This window comes from Mustela erminea, chromosome 1 (assembly GCF_009829155.1).
Source record: "Mustela erminea isolate mMusErm1 chromosome 1, mMusErm1.Pri, whole genome shotgun sequence".
In the NCBI taxonomy this organism is placed as follows: Eukaryota; Metazoa; Chordata; class Mammalia; order Carnivora; family Mustelidae; genus Mustela; species Mustela erminea.
Window position 1 is genome coordinate 128,312,903 of NC_045614.1, and position 19,138 is coordinate 128,332,040.

At 40.7% G+C, this 19,138-nt stretch overlaps 2 protein-coding genes across 6 annotated transcripts in view; one reads left to right on the forward strand and one right to left on the reverse strand.

The window, feature by feature from the left end:
- Positions 1 to 1,612: 1,612 nt before the first annotated feature.
- On the reverse strand, positions 1,613 to 15,912 carry LOC116590084 (collagen alpha-2(I) chain-like). Its single transcript, XM_032341751.1, has 3 exons — positions 14,979 to 15,912; positions 9,606 to 9,737; positions 1,613 to 1,777 (listed from the first exon to the last, which is right to left on the reverse strand). The coding sequence occupies exons 1-3, from the start codon at positions 15,818 to 15,820 to the stop codon at positions 1,687 to 1,689; spliced, it is 1,065 nt and encodes a 354-aa protein (XP_032197642.1). The 5' UTR covers positions 15,821 to 15,912; the 3' UTR covers positions 1,613 to 1,686.
- The window catches only part of GOLIM4 (golgi integral membrane protein 4), an 80,908-nt gene continuing 77,679 nt past the window's right edge, over positions 15,910 to 19,138 (forward strand). For all 5 annotated transcript variants that reach the window (XM_032341732.1, XM_032341733.1, XM_032341735.1 and 2 more), the window contains exon 1: positions 15,910 to 16,119. In XM_032341732.1, the coding sequence (XP_032197623.1) occupies positions 15,933 to 16,119 (187 nt within the window). In that variant the 5' untranslated portion in view covers positions 15,910 to 15,932. The remainder of the gene's footprint in view (positions 16,120 to 19,138) is intronic.

Below are 19,138 nucleotides of genomic sequence, written 5' to 3' on the forward strand. Positions count from 1 at the left end.
CTTTGTTCTATTATTAACGCAGAGGAGAGATTGGGGAAGCCATTGAAGGATTTTGGATGGAATAGTATTTTAGGTAAATTAAATTTAGGCTACAGGTTGGGGATATATACAAGGAGCAGAAATTAGCAAATAGTGAACAATTAAAAGGTCATTCATGTATTGCAAAGAAAGTAGACCATGAGATAGAAACCAAAGGAGATATTTGGGAGGTGTTTTGGTTTGGTTTGGTTTGGTTTTTAAAGAAAAAGAAGGAAAGGCAAGAAAGAGGGATTTTATAAATCTTTTATGAAAGAAATATGTGCCCTGGAACCTATTATTATTATTTAAGTAGAGAATGAAGGATAAAAATTACATTTCTTTCAGATCACTCCCAGTGACTTTACTGCTGGCAGTTGTATAGGTTTTTAAAGTAATTTCAGATATATTATTCCATATGGATATAGATACTTCTTGAAATCATAAAATTAAACAATGTCCTAAGCTTATATAAAAAAAAATCACATCTAAAATATAGAAATTGTGATTCATAACCTACAATAGAGTGCCATGTAGAATTTTAGTGACAACTCTGTTTATTTGGACCAGAAAAGAATGAATGGGCAGTGGCACCAACATGTCAAAATCAGACTTTTCAAGTGTTTCGGATCCCATTATTTTTCAGGATCCCATTCTTCTTCAGAGACCTTGTTCCCTATCTTTCCTCTTCCCATCACTGAATTTGCTTTTAGCATTTTAGAAAAACATTCTTTAACCATCCTGGGTCATCTCCTCGCTGTCCATCAGTCCATGCTGCAGGCAGAGCAAGGGTACATTTCATGTCTCTGTCTCCTTCGCACTCGGTCACTTCTCGGTCCATCCCACCTCTGCAACTTTGCTCTCTAAAGATAACACAAACCTCCTATTTGTTATTTCTGTTGGACAGTTTTCAGTATTTACCATCTTTGACCTCTCTACAGTAGATAATAGTTTTCCTTTCCTTCACTCTTGAAATGGGTTCCTGGTCCCATTCTGTCTGAACTATGTTGCCTCTACACCCTTGACTTTCTCCTATCCCTTCATGTTAGTAATCCTCCAAGGTTCCATCCTTCACACACTACTCTTTCTCATGATACCCACTTTATCTGGGGAATTTCATTCACTCCTTCTAAAGCATATACACTGAGAGCTGTCAATTCTATATCTCTAATCCAGATCTAAAGTCATGTATGTACAATTGGATGTTCCATACACGCGCCACAAAACATGCCCAGCACTGAACTTCTTACTAGTAACCTCAGTTCCATTCTTCCTTCCCAATTCTCTTCCAAATGTATGGAACCACCATTTACGCAAGGAACTATGATAGAAAACAGCTATCCTTGATTCTTTTCTTCTCCAACCTCCACGTGATTGTTAATTTTAGGTGCCAACATGATTGGGCCACAAGGTCCACAGATATTTGATTGATCATTTCTGGTCGTGTCTATGAGGGTGCTTCTGGATGAAAATAACATATACATTGGTAGACGTAATAAAACATATTGCCCTCCTACTCCCCTTATCTAATCCATGAAAGGCCTGAATAGAATAAAAGGCTGAATAAGAAAGAGGTCTTACTTTTTGCCTTAAGGTCTTTAACTTGAAACATCAGTCTTCTACCTTTGGACTCAAAGTCGGGTTGAGACATATATCAGCTGCTCTCCTGGTTCACAGGCCTTTGAACTTCAATTGGAAAATTGCCCTCAGCTCTTCTGGGTCTCCAGCTTGCTGACCACAGATCTTGAACTTCTCAGTCTCCCTAAGCACATGAGACAATTCTTTGTGGTACAACTCTTTCTATAGAAAAGTGTGTGAATACACACACACACACACACACACACACTTTTGGTTTTCTTTCTCTGGAGAACCCTGACCAGTTCAGATTTTGGTACCAAGAGTGGAACTAGAGGACCACAATTTTAAGGATGAGTTTTCTTAATTAGTTCTGAGGTTTCAGAAATTGGCTCTCTAATCTCATTAGATTGGTAGATGGTAATGACCCTATTTCCAATAGTGAAGAGAGCACTGATAGTCCCCAACAAGATCTGGAATCAGAGATATGCAAAATATCTTCATTAGATATTCTAATCAACCACTTAAAAGAAGTAAGGAACTTGGTGCCTAGAGTTGCGATACTTTCAGACATTTTGGAAATCTAATGAATCTAATGAGGCTGGTTGGTTGATCATGTTGCTGGAGAAAGTGATGAAAGAAAGGATGAGCTCAGGGAACTGAATTTTCAGTTCAAGTGTCACATAAATGACCTAAACACTTCTGTGTGTGCCCTAAAGGTGACCCTTATCTCCTGCAGCCTCAGGGCTGAGATTCTTGAAAATCAAACACAATTTCATACTGCAGTTGGCTGAATTACAGCACTAGTTGCACTCCCAGCTCCACAGGGTGTCCACTGTTCAAATGAGGGCATCGATTGGGAAAGAATAGAATCTGGCCAATTGGAATGAGGACCTGTAAGAAGAGCCTGATGAGGCTGGGGACATTGAGCCTCTAAATTCTGGCCAGTCTTCTTTCCCAGTGGAAGTGGACTCCTTACTCCCAGTAGTATTGGCTTCTCCAATTCCCCCTACTTCCCTTTGGAGGGAATTAATTGTGCATTGCCCAAGGAAACTGTAATGCTCTGCAAGACAAAGCTGATTTTCCTTAGGACCCACATCTACTGCTCCTCTTTACTTCTAGACATGTAACTAGACTCAAACTCCAGAAGGTCCCAAGGATGAGATACAAAGCATGACCTATGAGGAGGTGTGCTACACTCAGAATTATGTGAGTTTTCTAATTTATATAGACTAAAATATGGAAAATATTTATGGGAATGAATAATGAGGGTGTGGGATAATGATGGAAGAAGCAGAGTTGGATCTGGCTGATATTATCAATATGGGCTTCCTAAGCAGAGATCCTGGATTTAAAATTGTAGCTTAGGAAGTTGGGAAGGGTTTAACAGTTTTAGTTGATTGGGTAAAACAAGGACCAAAATGGCCTACCATGAGGAAACTAGAAACACTTGACCTACCTTGCTTAAACGTAGAGGAAGGGATTCAAACTCTTATGAAGTTTGGAATGCAAATTTGTCAAATTAGTGGATTTTTCAGTTAAGACTTACCTACTCTGAGAGTCCAGGTGATATACCAGAGTCCAGAAGACACCTTTCACCACAACTCAGAAAAAAATTGTGAATAGTGCCCTAGCATCCTTAAAGAGCTCTTCTGTAATCACTCTTCTTTGTAGGCCAGTCTTTACAGTGGGGACTACAGTCACTGAATCAGGAAACCTAAATGCAGTGGGAGTAATTGGATCCTGGGTTAGCAAGAGCCAAGTGGCAGCACTCAACCTTCAAAGGCAATGGGCATGGTTACCATAATGGATAGCAGTCAAGCGGTAATCAGAATAGTCTGAGTTGCACAAAACTATGGCATTGGATGGTTCACCATGGTGTTCCAAAAAATGGGATAGGTAGGAAGTCTGCTAAATTCTCACTCGATCTAGCACAACAGAAAAGTTTTAGATCAAGTAGCAAAAGTCTAATCTGAATCATAAAAATGAGTCATGGCTTCTCAACCAATTCCTGCACTTGATCAGTTTTTAGACCTAGACCCCTTGAGTAGAGAAGACACTGAGCCCCCTTGAGACAGAGTCCCTGTACACCATCAAAAATTTATAATCTTTCTCCAAGCCTTCACCCAAGGGACCTCCAGGCTTTTACCAGGGAAACTGTGCATTGAGAAAATAATGAAAACTTTTAGAGACTATGAGACACTGGCTCTGAACTGACACACTAATTCTAGAAGACCTGAAATATTACTGTGATTCACCAGTTGGAGGAGAGGTTTAGGGAGGTCATGTACTCTGGGGACTTTACCTCAGTTCCCTCTTACAGTGGGTCCGTGGGTCCTTAAACCCATCTGGTGGCTGTTTTTCCAGTTCTGGGATGCATAATTGGAATAGCTATAATTACCAGCAGGCAGACTCCCCACAGTGGCTCCTTGACCTGTGGTGTAAGGATTATGACGGTGGGAAAGGCCAAGTGGGAGCCTCTGAAACTGCCTCTAACTAGGAAAATAGTAAACCAAAGCAATATTGCATTCATGAAGGGACTACAGATATTGTGCCAATATCAAGGATACAGGTATGACAACCCCATGACATTTCCATTCAACTCACCTATTGGGTCTATGCTGAAGACAGATGGATACTAGAGCATAATGGTTGATTTTGTAACCTTTAACCAGGTGGTGACTAACTGCAGCTGTTATACCAGCTAAGGGTTCAAACTGCTTTGAGCAAATTAACACATCCCCTGATATCAGATATGCAGCTGTTGATCTGCAAATGATTTTTCTCCATATCTGTTAGTAGGAACAAGCAGAAGCTACCCGTCATGAACTGGATATTATCTGACCCACCAAGTCGTAAGGTTAGCATGTAAAACAGCTCTCCACAACAAAGAGAAATGGTACGTATGTGGTGTGCTTTAAAATGTACTGAGGCTCATTTATATCTCAGAATATGGTCCACTTTGGTAAATGGTCCATAAGCACTTAAAAAGAACGTGATTCTGTTGTTGAGTGGAATGTTCTCTACATGTCAATTAGGTCTTGTTGGTTCATAATGTTGCTCAGGTCTTTCACATGTTTACAGATTTTCTGGCCACCAGGAGAAAAGTATTGAAGGCTCCAACTGTAGTTGTAGATTGGTCTACTTCTCCTTGTTCCATTAGTTTTTGCTTCATGTTTTTAGAAGGTCTACTATTAGGCACATAGTCATTTTGGATTTTTAGGTCTTCTTGATAAATGAACCCCTTTTCATTACGAAATTATCATCTTTCTTCTTGATAATATTTTTTCTCTGAAACTGACTTTCTCTAAAAAATTAGAAAATAAAATCAAATCTCCTTTCTCTATTATTAACATAGCCACTCCATCTTTATTTTGATTAACATTCTCATGGTCTATATTTTCCCTTTTTGGGATTTTTAACACTTTTTTTTTTTATTTTGAAGTAATTTTAGACTAACAGAAAAATTGCAAAAATTGTTCTCATGTACCCTTAACCAACTTTCCCTAACACAGAATGTCTCTTCAGTCTCCCGGGGTTGTCTCCTGTTGGGGACATGGCTGCACTTGCCTGGGCTCTTCCTTCTCTGTGTGGCAGCTTTCTGGCCAGACAGTAGTTAGAGCAGTCATGCCTCTTTTGTTTCCTCTCTCTCTAGAAGCACTCTTTCTGGATGCCTTATGGCTGAGCCATTGTGTCATATATTTTTGTTCAGTTTTTTAGTTACCTCAGGCTCTGGTGTAAATCTGGACCCCTTATATAGTATTTTGTACCCTGTTTTTGTTTTTTCATTTAGCATTCATCATATCATGGTACAAATACCATGGTACAAATACCACTTTAGTTACAAATACCACTTTTGTTACTGCCCCACGCATATAGGCTGGGAAACTTGCCATTTTCTTTCCCCTGGACTTCTGGTGTGCCTCACTGCCATGGTAGCTAGTACCTGGGCCTCTGGCTGCTGTGGCCACTTGGCTGTTGCACAGAGGACAGAGAAATTTCTGGGACTTTACACCCTTCAACCAAGCCCTGAATTAATGACTATATGGAGCAGTAATATGAATATGGCAGCTCTCTTGCTCCTTAGGGGAACAACTCTGAGTATGATCTACACTTTTCCCAGAGCTCTTCTGAGTGCGCAAAAAAGTTCCTTTGGGATTGCTCATTTGCCATCTTTCCTGCTATCCTGATTTTTCATGAGAATTCTTCCTAATAACCTTCATCCACATGAAAGCTTTCTTCAGGGTCTCTTTCTGAGGATTCCAAGCTAAACAACTAGCTTTAATGTCTGCTTACTATTTCTTTTAGAGATTCTGGACCCAATTCCATCATGGGTCTGTGTTCTTCCCACCCACGACACCAAGCAATTCTTGGACACCAGCAGGCAGTCTGAAAATTCAGCTCAAGTCCAGTCCTATCTAGGGGAGCCTGGGTGGCTCAGTCATTTGGGTGTCTGCCTTGGCTCAGGTCATGATCCCAGAGTCCTGAGATCCAGTGCCGCGACGGGTTCCTTGCTCAGCGGGAAGCCTGCTTCTCTCTCTCTGCCTGCCGCTCCCTGTGCTTGTGTGCTCTATCTCTCTGACAAGTAAATTAAATCTTTAAAAAATATTTTTTAAGCCACTCTTAATGTAAAATTTTTAAAAAACATTGCTATTGTCACTTGTTATGAGATTATTAGTATTGGTTTCATTTCTTTGATTACTGAGATTGAATACTTCTCACATATTTGCTGGCTGTTCATCTGCTTATGAACTATCCGTTTATGAACACTTTATGAACTATTATCTGTTTATGAACTTTGCAACTTTTTATTATCTTTGTTTTAACAATATACATACAATTATATAAAGTTGTTAGATCTATGTAATTTATGCAGTCTATTTAATCTATGCAAATATTTTCTATGCGTCTGCTTTTAAACTTTTTAGTATTGTTTGAACTACGACGATTTTGAATTTCAAGTAATCCAATGTATTTATTTCTTTTCATTTGTTTCTCCTAAGGCTTCCCTACTTAGAAATTTCACTACATTTAAAATCAGATAAATTTCATGCTACCTTTTTCCCCAGATTTTTTTCTTTCTTTTCTATCTTGCTATCTTGTAAATTCCCATTATTTATTTTGGCTTAAAAAAATAGATTTCATTGAGTGTTGTTTATTCACTCACTCAATTAAATTGTGTTCAGTGTTTACTAGGTACTAGATAGAGTGCTAGAGACCTTGTTGGTAAAGGCAGATATTGAGAGGGACACTGAAGTTACATCTGAAGCTGATGCAGGCTGGCTGGGTCCGAGGACCCAGAGAGGTACCACAAGACCAGTCAAGAGGGTCCTTGGCTTCTCACACGCAGGACAGAAATCAGATGTGAGCTGAGAGGAAGTGAGAGCAGAATTTATTTAACATATAGAGTGAGTGTAGAGACAGAGCATCTGAGAACCTCAGAAAGGAAAGAAGAGTGAATTTTGTCTTTGCTTGGGGCCTGGGATTTTTATTGATGGTTGTGTTCCAATGCACAGTGTCTTCTCAGGCATCTAGAAACTAAGATGAGGGTCTAGATGCTCTCCATAAGTCACTTATGCCCTGCAGCCAAGCGTCTTGATGAGTCTGAGGTCTCAGGAAACATTCATGATGACCCAACCTAATCACTCCTTAGATGTGCTGGAAGACTGCAAAAAAAAAAAAAAAAAAAAAAAAAAAAGGAAGAAGAAGACGACGACAAAGAAGACGAAGAAGAAGAAGAAAAAAGAATAGAAAGGAAAGAAAAAAAAGAAAAATCATTAAATCCTTGACTTTTATGAAGAGGACATATACCATCTGTTTGTTTTTTGTTTTTTTTTTCATTATATTAAAGATTCTATTTATTTGTGAGAGAGAGGGAGAGCATGTGCGTGCCAGCAAGGGGAGCTGCAGGCAGAGGGAGAAGCAGGCTCCCCTCTGAGCAAGGAGCCTAATGTGGGACTGGATCCCAGGTCTCTGGGATCATGACCTGAGCTGAAGGCAGATGCTTAACTGGCTAAGCCACCTAGATGTCTCACACTTTTTTTTATAAGGTATAGGTAATGTAAGGGTGAAGGTCCTAGCAAGAATAGAAGCAAGAAAAGGAGCAAAAACAGTTTTTCATGGGGTTGCTTTAGTTTTCCCTGTCCCAAAGTCACTCAGTGAAACAGTTCACTTAATTCATTGCTGTTAGTGGAAGAGAGAGAGTGGGAAGATGTGTGTGAAATGGCTGCCCCGAGCTAGGTAGTCTACCCTCCTGTTCCATGGTGTGATACCAACTCACTCTTTATAGAAAAACGGATCTTAGGATCAGGGATATGTTCAACAATGTTAAAACCAACATATGAGTAGAAAGCATCATTATTCTGAAGAGAATAGATTTTCATGGGTTACTGAAAATATCCACCTTTTCCCCCTCTTTATCTAATTACTTAAAAGTAGCAGTATACAACAAATTATTTTTCTTTAAGCATTTTAACATGATTGCAATAATATCATTTGTGCAATTTCACATTCTCCTTTTTGCATTTAATGTTATGAAACATTTGTAAAAGTCATAAACTGCTTAGTAAACATATCTAACAGTTATACACAAAATCTTTTATATACATAAAAGGTTTTATTTATTTATTTATTTTTAAAAAATATTTTTATTTATTTATTTGACAGAGATCACAAGTACGCAGAGAGGCAGGCAGAGAGAGAGGAGAAAGCAGGCTCCCTGCAGAATAGAGAGCCTGATGTGGGGCTCGATCCCAGGACCCTGGGATCATGACCTGAGCCGAAGGCAGAGGCTTTAGCCCACTGAGCCACCCAGGCACCCACATAAAAGGTTTTAAATGGGCCAATTACTGTTACTCAAAGCAGAGTCTGTTTTTCTTCTTAAATAAATACATACCGTTTTACAGATTCTCTATTTGGGATATCATCATACAATCATGCCCATTTTGGAGGGTGTGCACATTTAATCAGAGTGAATTAATACAAGTACACACAACCTTAGGCCTCTCAAACAAATTTCTTTTTCAGTTAGCCAGGTAGTCTTTTCAATTTTCTTCCTCTTAGTGACTCTTAAGACCATTCATTCCATAATTTATTGAGCCTCTAAAATGGAAAATGAACTATAATAGAACATTGCCTTAAGAAGTAACATTCCAGACATTCCAGTGTATTTAATGTGGCCCTTCAAATCTTTAACCTATCCCTCTCCACGAGCTCCTTGAAGAAATTCTTGTGTGTGCTAATCCAAAAATAAAAGCCCCCACAGCAAACTTTCCCTCAACCTCATCGCCTTTTCAAGCTCCACTCAATCTATCTTCTTTTGCAGGCAAATTATCAAAAGCAGAGTTAACCCTACTACTCCTCTTCCTTTACTTGTCCGTGGCCCATTTATTCCCGAGCGCACTGTAATCTTCCACTCCACCCCAGTCAGATCCTTCCAGGCCTCCTTGCAGGCTTTATCTCAACTTCCTTTGAGTTCTATCAACAAAGCTCAAAGTTCTCTTCTTAATACTTTCTCGGTTTCCCTGTTAACTCCTCTTACACACCTTTTCTTGATCACCAGTTCCTCCTTTTACCTCACTAGTCATTTCTGTGTATGGTAGAATCCCTTAACTCTGCTGAACCAACTCACTGGATGATGGGAGGCTCTCCCCTCTGTCAGTCAGTCCCTTCCCTGTGCACTTCAGGGCTGAGGACTCCTGGCACTTAAACTAATCTCTGCTTGGCCTGTGTCTGCCTACCGAACTGAATGCCTCACAGAAACCAGTGGGTTGTTATAAAAGCCGCTTATGCAATTGCATTTGCTATTTTAATTATGTACTTTAATCAACTGTTATGTAAACTAATGAAATAGGAGAGTGAAAAAAAATAAGAGTTGTTTCTATGAAAATTGAGATAAGTGATTTGGAAAAGCTCCATAATGGCTGGTATCTGAAAGAAAAATTGTGGTCAACTTGGGTGAAAAAACCAAGAAAAGCTCCTTCCAATCTAGACATATTTGCATTGAATGAGCTTACCATACAAATATCCTGAAGATCTTGCCCCACTCAGTGAAGCAGAGACTGGAATCTGAAAGATGTTCTTTGGCTTCAGTGGCTAAGCTGAGTTCCCACCAACAACAAATCCGCACACAAAACAAAGGCTTTACCCTGCACCAAAAGAGAATGGAAGCAAAGTGATGTTTCTTTGTTTTGAGGGGTCTATGCATCACTTTTCTTTTTCCCAGCTTGAACTGCCTCTGCTGATTAACCGATCCCATTGCCTGGTCTAACAGGAAATCACGGTTACATCATGAGGCCTCTTTTTCTCTTGCTTTGTTCTCTCCTTGAGTAATTTAATTTCCAGCCAGAGTTTTGATTTGGCCTTTAAATCAACAAGTATCAAATCCACAAGCTCTTCACTGGAAGGGTCCATGGTTCATTCATCATTATATCCTCCACCTTCCATTTCGCTCCCCGCATTATGCCTTGCACACAATAACTACTTGAGAAAATTGTTGACATAGAAAGCATAATGAAAACCTTAGTCCGTAAATTAAAACCAAGAAATTAGAAATCTAGCTTGAATAAGTGGATTACAAAAGTCCCTTGGTTTAAGGTCATAATTCATCCCTTCTCAACTATTAAAGAAGTTCAATTAATAAATATGATTGGAAAATTATCATTTTAAACTGGGTAGCTGATTTTTTTTTTTTTAATCAACTGTTAGTTTTCCAGAAAAGTATAAATAAATTTAGGTCTACAATGACAAGTATCACTACAAATTCAATTTTATCTAAATGAAATCCAAAGTTTGTCTTCTCTCTTGAATCCTGTGGGCTCATTCTCTCTGAAATGAGGCAGCACAGATAGGATCCCTTGCATTTTACAGATGAGAGAATTAAGGTCCTAACTGTTCCTGACTTACTGTTGACTTCATAGATAGTTCGTAACTTAAACGGGATTGGTATCCTCCCAGTAGGCATCTTGAGTCACCTTTTGAATGTTCCTGAAGCCCTTTACAATTGGGCAAGAGAATCAGGAACAAAGAAGCAAAAAGTGAAACTCTTCTGTCCTTTATTATGACTCATCTGCTTACCAGCCTATCTAGGATTATGCCATTAGGGTTCAGTCCTTTGGCTTAACCTATTTTCTCACAAAATTCTTGCTAACAATAATAAGCTAATAATTCATTCGTTAATATCTTCCTGTTAATTAATGGATCTAATTTGCTTTCCTTGGAATAACTGATTACTTGTAGGACAGTAATAGATGTTTTGAGGAAGATTATATTAGATTTTTGTCCTTTGTCTTCAAGAAGGGAAAGACAGTGTGTGTATGTGGGTGGGTGATAGGGAGTGAAGGGCATAGTCTTAGACAGGGATCCTGGGAAACAAAAGATTCCTAGGATGTTGGATGCCAAGATTTAAAGAGCTGCACTAGAGAACAGAATGAGAAGGAGCAGAGCGAGGGAAGACATGTGTTTTTACTTCTCAGTTTTAACGTGAGTAGAACTTAATGCTGAGGTAACTTGACTCTTAGGATCTTTTTCTTTTTTTTGAAAGTTTGGTCTATTTTATCTCTAAATAAAACCATTGATAGTCCCTTTGTTTTGACTCAAAATATTCCTGAAACTAGAGCATAAAAAACATTTATGGAGCAGATTATGATTCCCTTAGGAATAGTTCTGAAATTGAATGTTGAATTTCTGACCAAGGACTTAGCATTGGATACGTCGTAAGTATGAAGAGCCATGTCCCATGACAATTAAGAAATTACTACATGTATCTATCATATAATACTAAAATTCTAATACCGATTCTATAAAATGGTCATGGATAAACCAAGCATGTCTTTTATACAAAGCAATCAACAAACTACACATTTTGGGGGGGAACATTAAAAATGTCATATTTCATTGGCTACTGATCTTCCCACAGTCTATATGTCTGAAGTCTCTGAAGACAGTGAGCTGGTGAAAAGCTGCCTGAATGAGCCAATGGAAGATTTGGGAAGTCCGCCTCACCTGAGTCTCACATACGGTCCTTTCCCATATATTCTAATATTCTATGAAACTAACTCTTTCCTAAAAGTGATATGCTAGCTATAATAAACATTAAGCAACAAATTCAAAATATTTCTTATGCCACCTTAGAATCTGGAAGAGTTTATGGTATGCTAGACTGTCCTGCTTTGGAAAGATGTTAAAGACATTTGAAATAATAGTTTTTATTTCTTTAGTCTAGCTACACATCTACAGATTTAGGGCCTCCTAAATATTTTTCATTTTTTAATTATGAAACAATTTTCATACTTTGTTAATCTGCTAACAATTACCACCAGGTCATTAGCAAAATTTTGTGGAAAATGCGTTTCAAAACACCTCTTAAAGAGTCCTCAAAAAAACAGAATACCTTGACTGTAGCTTTCTTTACTTCTCAAAACAGTACATGTAAGTGGCAAGCAGGAAGCCATGTGTTAATTAGGTGATAGCAAATGGGTGAAGTGGCAAAAAGGCAGAGATGGTAAGTACAGTTTTCTACAGAGGAAAAAGGATAGTTGATTTCTGCAAAATTTACATGAAAAGGTTGAAGCTGTGCTTTATTAATACTGAAACACCATTTACAATTTTATTTTTTAATTGCTATATAGTTGACATATAACACATTAGTTTCAGGTGTATGACATAATGATTCAATTTAAATATTTATTGCAAAATGATCACCACAATAATTCTAATTAGCATCCATCGCCACACAGTTACAAATTTTTTTAAAAAAATTGTTTAATATTCATCACCTTTCTTAGGTAGATGTCTCTTGCAAACTGTTGAATTCAATTTGTAGTAAAGAGATTTAATTCAAAAATTTCACAGACAATGGAAACTACTTAGTCTAGGATGGGTCATCTATTTTTACAAATTATACACCTGCTGTATCCCTCAACTATATATTTCTTGCCTTTCCCTATTTTGAAAATGAACAAATTTTATTGAAATGAAAAATTTAGTAAAACTAGAAAGAATGCTAAGATTTCCAAATATTACCTTAGTCCTTCTCAAATGTAAGGCCTTGAATCTTGAAGTTAATTTCTTCCTCCCTTAGAAATAAAATATTAAACTGGTGAAATACCTCAAGATATATTTTTAAAATTATATATATTGTTAAAAATATGGCATATAGAAATGTAATTATATAATACCATTTTAAAAATGATAAATAAAAATAAAATAGAACTAGCAACGGACCTCACAAGACCATTAGAAATAGCTCATCTGTTACAAGTTCTACCCAAAGGCAATGTTATGTAAATTCAATTTATAGACCCTGGATAGTTTCCCCATGTTGGCCTCTCAAAGGCTTTATACTGATATTTTTAAGAAACTAGCAGTATACTTCACCTTGGAAAAGTAATTTTATAAAGACACTGCCATTAGTGATTTTATATACTTCTACATACCCTTCCTGAATTTGAAATAATGGGTAAGTCCAGGTAATAATTTTTGTCCTCTTACAAATTTTATGACTAAAATATTGAGTTGTGTTTTATGGCCTACATTTATTATATTCTGTAGAGTCAGCCAGCAGCTTTAGGCAAAGAATACCTTTGGAGTCTGAAATCAGATGCAAAGGAATCAGGGGTTTCAAATGAGTAATCATGTATTCCAGAAGCGTAAGAATGTTCCAAAGATTCTGAAATACAACTAAATACTGCATACTGTGTAATGTGTGAGTAATAATTTCCCAATCCTCTGTACAATTTCTTCCTTCCTTTCTCTGTCTCTTTCCCTTCCTCCTTCCCTTTCTTTTCAGTTAAGATAATTTTGTCTCCTAGTATGGGCCAGGATTATTGCTATAAAACTTCATTTCCTCCAGAATAGTTTTGGTAGTACTTCTGGAGGAAGAGTTTATTTAGCAAATCATACTCTGATAATGGTAAGGACTTTTCATAAGGAATTTTAACAAGGTGGCAGGAATTACCCAGTCTCAATTTTTAAGAGTAAAACTGAAAGAGGGAAATTTAAACAGTGTTAGATTGAGTGACAGTTAAGACTATGTAGTATCTGTACGACAGAACAAAATTCTAAAACTTCCTTAAATAATTTTCTTTTTAAACCAGGTTCTCATTTTAACGGACCAGACACAGTTTGTTAATATCATTTGTTAAAAAAGAATGAGAACTTGGCTTCCACAGGAGAACAGCAGGATTCCAACCTAGATCCCCTTCTGCTGAACTCCTACATTTCTGCATATTGTGGGTCCTAGAGCTATCACAGTCTCGTCAATAAACGTTGGTTTCTTTACCAAACTGTGAGGCTGATACTTAATCTGGGTATGGTAAGTGAGATAGTGTTAATTGTAAATGAAAGCATTTGAACAATATAATTACTGTTATAACATTATTTATTAGGGAAAAGTAGATGCCTGGCAAACTTAGGTTTCATGGTAATATAAATGTCATTAGGCTAGCATTTGTGATGAGGGTTATTTTATGGTTTTAGCATTTCAGAGTCTACCTAAAAAAGTTCTGCACCAAGGACCGACCATCTTTATGTTTAATGTGGCTACGCAGATCTACCCTCATTTTGAGCACTCGTCTATTATTGGTAGTGATAACTAAAGTCTGGTTAGAGTATCATAAAAACTATGCAGCATGAAATAAATTCCATGACACTTCTGAGGCATTTGAGAAATAATTTACTTTCTTAGAAGTTAGGTCAAGAGCAGAAACAAAATTATCATTCACGCCTAACCTGTATTCCCCCTCCTCAAGTACATAAAAAGAACAAAACACTGTTTTCTTTGAATTTGATTTTCTTTGAAGAGGTTTGTGATTATTACGTTTTACTTTGTTTTGCATAGGGAACCTTTGTTAGCCTTCAAAATGTAATTTAGCAAAAGTATGTACTTTTGCAACCAATCAAGCAAATACATATGACAAAATGTATGCATACTTATTTCAGCCTCTGAGATTTGTTTTCAAATTACTCTGTTTGGAGCCCGGGGAAGAGTATGAGATCATTCATTTCCCGTCTGCCAAAGGCAAGTTGATTTCCCCAACCCACATGGACAGTTGAGCAGTAAGTCTATCGTGTTAGCGTGCTTGAGTCTCCCGACTCGTGTCCTGCCATCCGTACACAGGCATTCATGCTAGCACGCGGATGGGGCAAGAGTCCACTGGCAAGACCTCTCCCGTGCGGCTACGCAAATTATGGGGACCGTATAGCCATCCCGTGTATCTGCTGCACCTGCCCATTGGCTGGGGAAAGAAAGACAGGGTATTCGGTAGAGTCTAAGCAGCGGCTTCCACCCATTCTCTCCCACTTACATACACGGTACTCTCTCCCCACGTGCATTCCGAGGGCTGGATCACACACATTCACTTGCACTCTCACACACGTGCGCACCATACCTCGCCCAGCCGCAAGCCTGGACACGTCGCCCGCGCACCCCAACCTCCCCGCCCCAGGCTCGGCGGGCTCTCCCCACCCACCCGCGCTCCACGTGGGCGCACCCCGGCGCCAGTCGGCCGCGCTGCCCACGGAGCCCCTCGCGGGCCCTCGCGGTGGGAGGGAAGGCGCGGCCCCGGGGTCGGACGGACAAAGCGGGCGTCCAATCGAGCCCCGCACTGCCTCCCCGAAGGGAGGGAGCGGCGGCTCTGACGGGCCCAATGAGCGGGGAGCCCGAGTGGGACTTCCTCCCGGAATCCCGTTGGCCAGAATAGCGGGGCCGTGGGTGACACGTAAGTTGGGTGGGAGGCGGCGGCGGCCGAGGTTCGGCAGCCCCGTCAGTGACACCGGCCCGCCGTCCCCCACACCCGGCCGGGCCAGCCGGTCCCCGCCCATCCACTACCCCGGCCGGCCGCGCGCGGAGGCGCCGCCTGGAGTCGGGTCTCTTTGTTGGGCGCGCACCCCCTCCTTTTGGTGGCAACAAAGTCGCGCAGTGGGAGCCGCCGCGAGGGGGCGGGGAGCGGCCGGGGCGGGACTCCGAGCGCCGCCGGGGGCAGCCGAGCCAAAAAGTGGGGAGGAGGAAAAGAGGCAGACGGCGTCTGGGGACCGGCGCGGGCACAGCCCGCTCGGAAGTATGCGGAGGGCCCCCTCCCGGGCCCGGGCACTCGCGGAGAGCCAGCCTCGCAAAAGTTTGCCGGCCGCTGCCCAGGCGGCGTCGATGGCTGCGCGCCCCGCGGCGCGCGGGGGCTGAGCGGGCGCCACTTCCCCTCGGGCCCCGCTTTTGTGTCTCGCGTCTCCTCCTCATGCTGCGTCCGGCCACCTCTTGCGGCGGCCGCTGCTGAGGCGCTCGCTCCGGCGGAGGGGAGGAAGGGACGGCGGCGGCGGGGGCGGCCGCGGCGCGGGGTCCAGGCGGGACTATGGGAAACGGGATGTGCTCCCGAAAGCAAAAGCGGATTTTCCAGACGCTGCTGCTGCTGACCGTGGTGTTCGGCTTTCTCTACGGCGCGATGCTCTACTACGAGCTGCAAACGCAGCTGCGGAAAGCCGAGGCGGTGGCGCTCAAGTACCAGCAGCACCAGGAGTCCCTTTCCGCCCAGTTACAAGGTACGGTTAACGGGACGCGCGCGGCCGGTGGCCAACTTCGCCCGGCGCCTGCCGCCCCGACTGGAAAAGTGGCTTTGGTGAAACGTTAGCGCAGCGGGTGCCACCTCTGACCATCGCGGACATCAGAGGCGAGCCCTGCTGGGCCGCCGGGTCCCCGAAGTGTCAAGGGAGATGACATCTCCACCTCCCACTTCCTCCGGCGGTTACGTTTGAAATTGGTGGCACCAGCCGCGGGTCCCGCGGGGCGTTGGATGGGCCGGCGCCCACTGAGCCTTTTACCCCAGCACTTGTCAGTGGCCCAGCTCCAGTCTGCGCGGGCCGAACAGTAGCCCTTCCTCGGTTTCTGCCAACCCATCTCGGAGGGGCATGGTCTCGGTTGCTGTGTATTCGCTGTGCAGTTGACTTTGTCAGTAACATAAGAAATGGAGAGTTTGGCAGTGATTTTTCAAACCTTACTGGGTTTTTTTTTTCCCCCAAGAGAAATTTAGCCGTGACCTAGCTGCCCAAACTAATGGCCCATTAGTTTCTGTTAACTTCATAGGATGACTTTAACGATGTTGGGAGTGTTGGAAAAGTCCACACTGCTACTGTTCACCATCCTGCTGGTGTGTTTTGGGAGGGGGGTGGTAAAAAAAAAAAAGTTTATCTTCCTGAGTAACTTTTAGTTTGTCATAGAGGTGGGAGTGTATGTGTGTTGTGTATTTTACAGTCAGCCTTGAGAAGCCCAAGAGAAGAAACACAGTTTTTCATTCTATCAGATACAGTGAACACAACTTGAGCCAGACCTGCAGAAAGATTTAAAGTTCCTATCCTTCTATTTTAGAATCTCGTTTAATGTAAATTTCAGAAACATAAATGATGCATGACTGCAAAGTAAGCACCGTGTGGTCTTAAGAGCATAGTCACCCTATACATATTTTTTGAAAGCTTTTACTTGTGTCTAGTTTTCAACACTCATGCAGTCCTCTCCCCAACCAAAAATAAAAAAATAATACTAGAAAGCTGTGAGTAGTGAAATGTTGACACTCTTTGCTGATAAGGCAAATATAGCTTATTTCATATTACTGGGAAGATACAAGCTGGATGGATGTTTGTGTCAGTGTATGTGTATACAAATAGAAAACAGATGCCTTTGCGTTGCTTCAGCTATTTTGAGTGTTTTCGAGTAAAAAAAAAAAAAAAAAAAAGAGAAAATGACATGCTGCTGATTGCTTGGTCTTATTTTCTCTTCCCAACTTAGAAGAAAGGGAAGTATTTTTAGCTTACTGAAGCTGCATAGCCACAGGCAGTAAAAATATGTGAACTGGGTTTATTTCTAAAGGAAAACCTGTTTTGATACAGACCTGGGTTAAGAACATTTTTCTTTAAACTTGTTGAAATTTACCCATGGCTTATCGTTGTTATTCAAATTCTGGATATTTATGTATTTACCTATTTACGTAGAAGGCATTAGTGGTTTCCCTATGAAGTTCAGTACAGTTAGACAAAAGGAAAATTTTGTCATCTAATACTGCAAGGGCAGGACTGGATTTTCACACATGTGGCTAGAAGGGGCATGTATGGTGGATTATGTGAGGTTGGTGCCTTAGTGTCTTAGTTTAGGGGACCCATGCAAACAGACACTGTCAAGTTTACCAGTACATCCTCAGCACTGCACAGTGCCTGACACTCATGAGGGAATCGATATTTATTTATTCACTCAACAAATGAGCTGTTATCCTGAACTGTGGTGAGAAAATAAATCCTGCAGGCTATTGTCTGCTCTCTCAGGTTTCCCTTTCCTGTCTCTGCTTTTTGAAACAAAACAAAGTAACAACAAAATATTTTGCTCAAGTAGAGCTTCTGCCTCAGCAGCCAATGCTGGAACTGTTTGACTGAGGCCCTGATTTCTGAGTCACCGCCTGTATTTGCAGTATGCTTGCTTGCTTGCTTGCTTGCTTTCAAATTTAATTTTTTCCCAGTGTTCCAATATTTGTGGTATTTCATTTTGAAAATCAATCTCAATTTTTTTTTCTCCTTTGATTTGCCGCCTTTTGGTGGTGATGGTGGGGAGAACGTGGTGGTAAGTGACAATACAAGGCCATTAAAATCTTCAACATTTGTTTTGTTGCAGATGAAAAAATGTAGCTAGTTCAAGTGGTTGCTAGTTCAAGGCCTTAATGTCAGTTTCTTAAAGTATTTTGCCATTTCCTCTTGAGTTGTGGTGCTGCAACAATTATAACATGGTTATGCATGAAGAATTATTTCCTAAGCAGGCTGCAGTTTCTTCTTATTTTTTAATGGATTGATGATTGACTTCTGTAGCATTTATTTTGGATTTCACATCTGCATGCCATTTAATGAGGATTTTTCTGACAGTATGCCGCTTTTGCTTCCCTTTCCAATGACAAATGACATTTTACTCAGCAGCGCTGTGTTGTACCACCTGCATAGATTTGTTTTGAAGGCATTAGGCTCTCCATTCTTAGGACTTGTTTAGTTAAGTGAGATCTCTTGACCTGGCTTGGATTAAAATCAGAGTTAATTATGAGTGGCCTTCTTTAGAAAAAAAAAATATATGTGACTCTTGAAATGTTTACATTTTGGCCCTGTAATCTGAAGGTAGACATTTGTTAAGTGAGCATTTTTAGGTCATCTTCAGTTTAAGGATGGGTTGTACTCCAGAGATTATTTTGAAAGTAGGTTATGTCTAACTCCAAGTGCCTTTTGCAGTAGACCTGTGCCATAAATAGGAGACAGTGAAGGGTGACCTGGGGAAAGTTCCAAGACTAAGCCCCCTTTCCAGGAAAAACATATGTCTATGTCTGCCAGGCAATATATCTGTTTACTTCTCTATCTCCCACTTCTGCCACATGGAAATTACACTGAGCAGTGGGGCAGAGGTTATATATTGGTGGCAGAGGCAGTAGTTACAATCTTTGACCAGCACAGTGTTTCCTTAATCTCTTAAATTTTTTTAAAACTGCTTTCAGGTGGGCCATACCCCACTCCTGGTCATACACAGTGTTTCTTAGCTCCC

Excerpts from the sequence above, each read along its gene's own strand:
- LOC116590084 (XM_032341751.1), bottom strand. The coding sequence starts at position 15,820 with ATGAGGAGGAGACGCGAGACACAAAAGCGGGGCCCGAGGGGAAGTGGC. Across the intron at positions 9,738-14,978 it reads CAGGCTTGCGGCTGGGCGAG|GGTAAAGCCTTTGTTTTGTG; the intron begins GTATGGTGCGCA and ends CTTTTGGTGCAG. Across the intron at positions 1,778-9,605 it reads ATCTTCAGGATATTTGTATG|GGAGACTGAGAAGTTCAAGA; the intron begins GTAAGCTCATTC and ends TCATGTGCTTAG.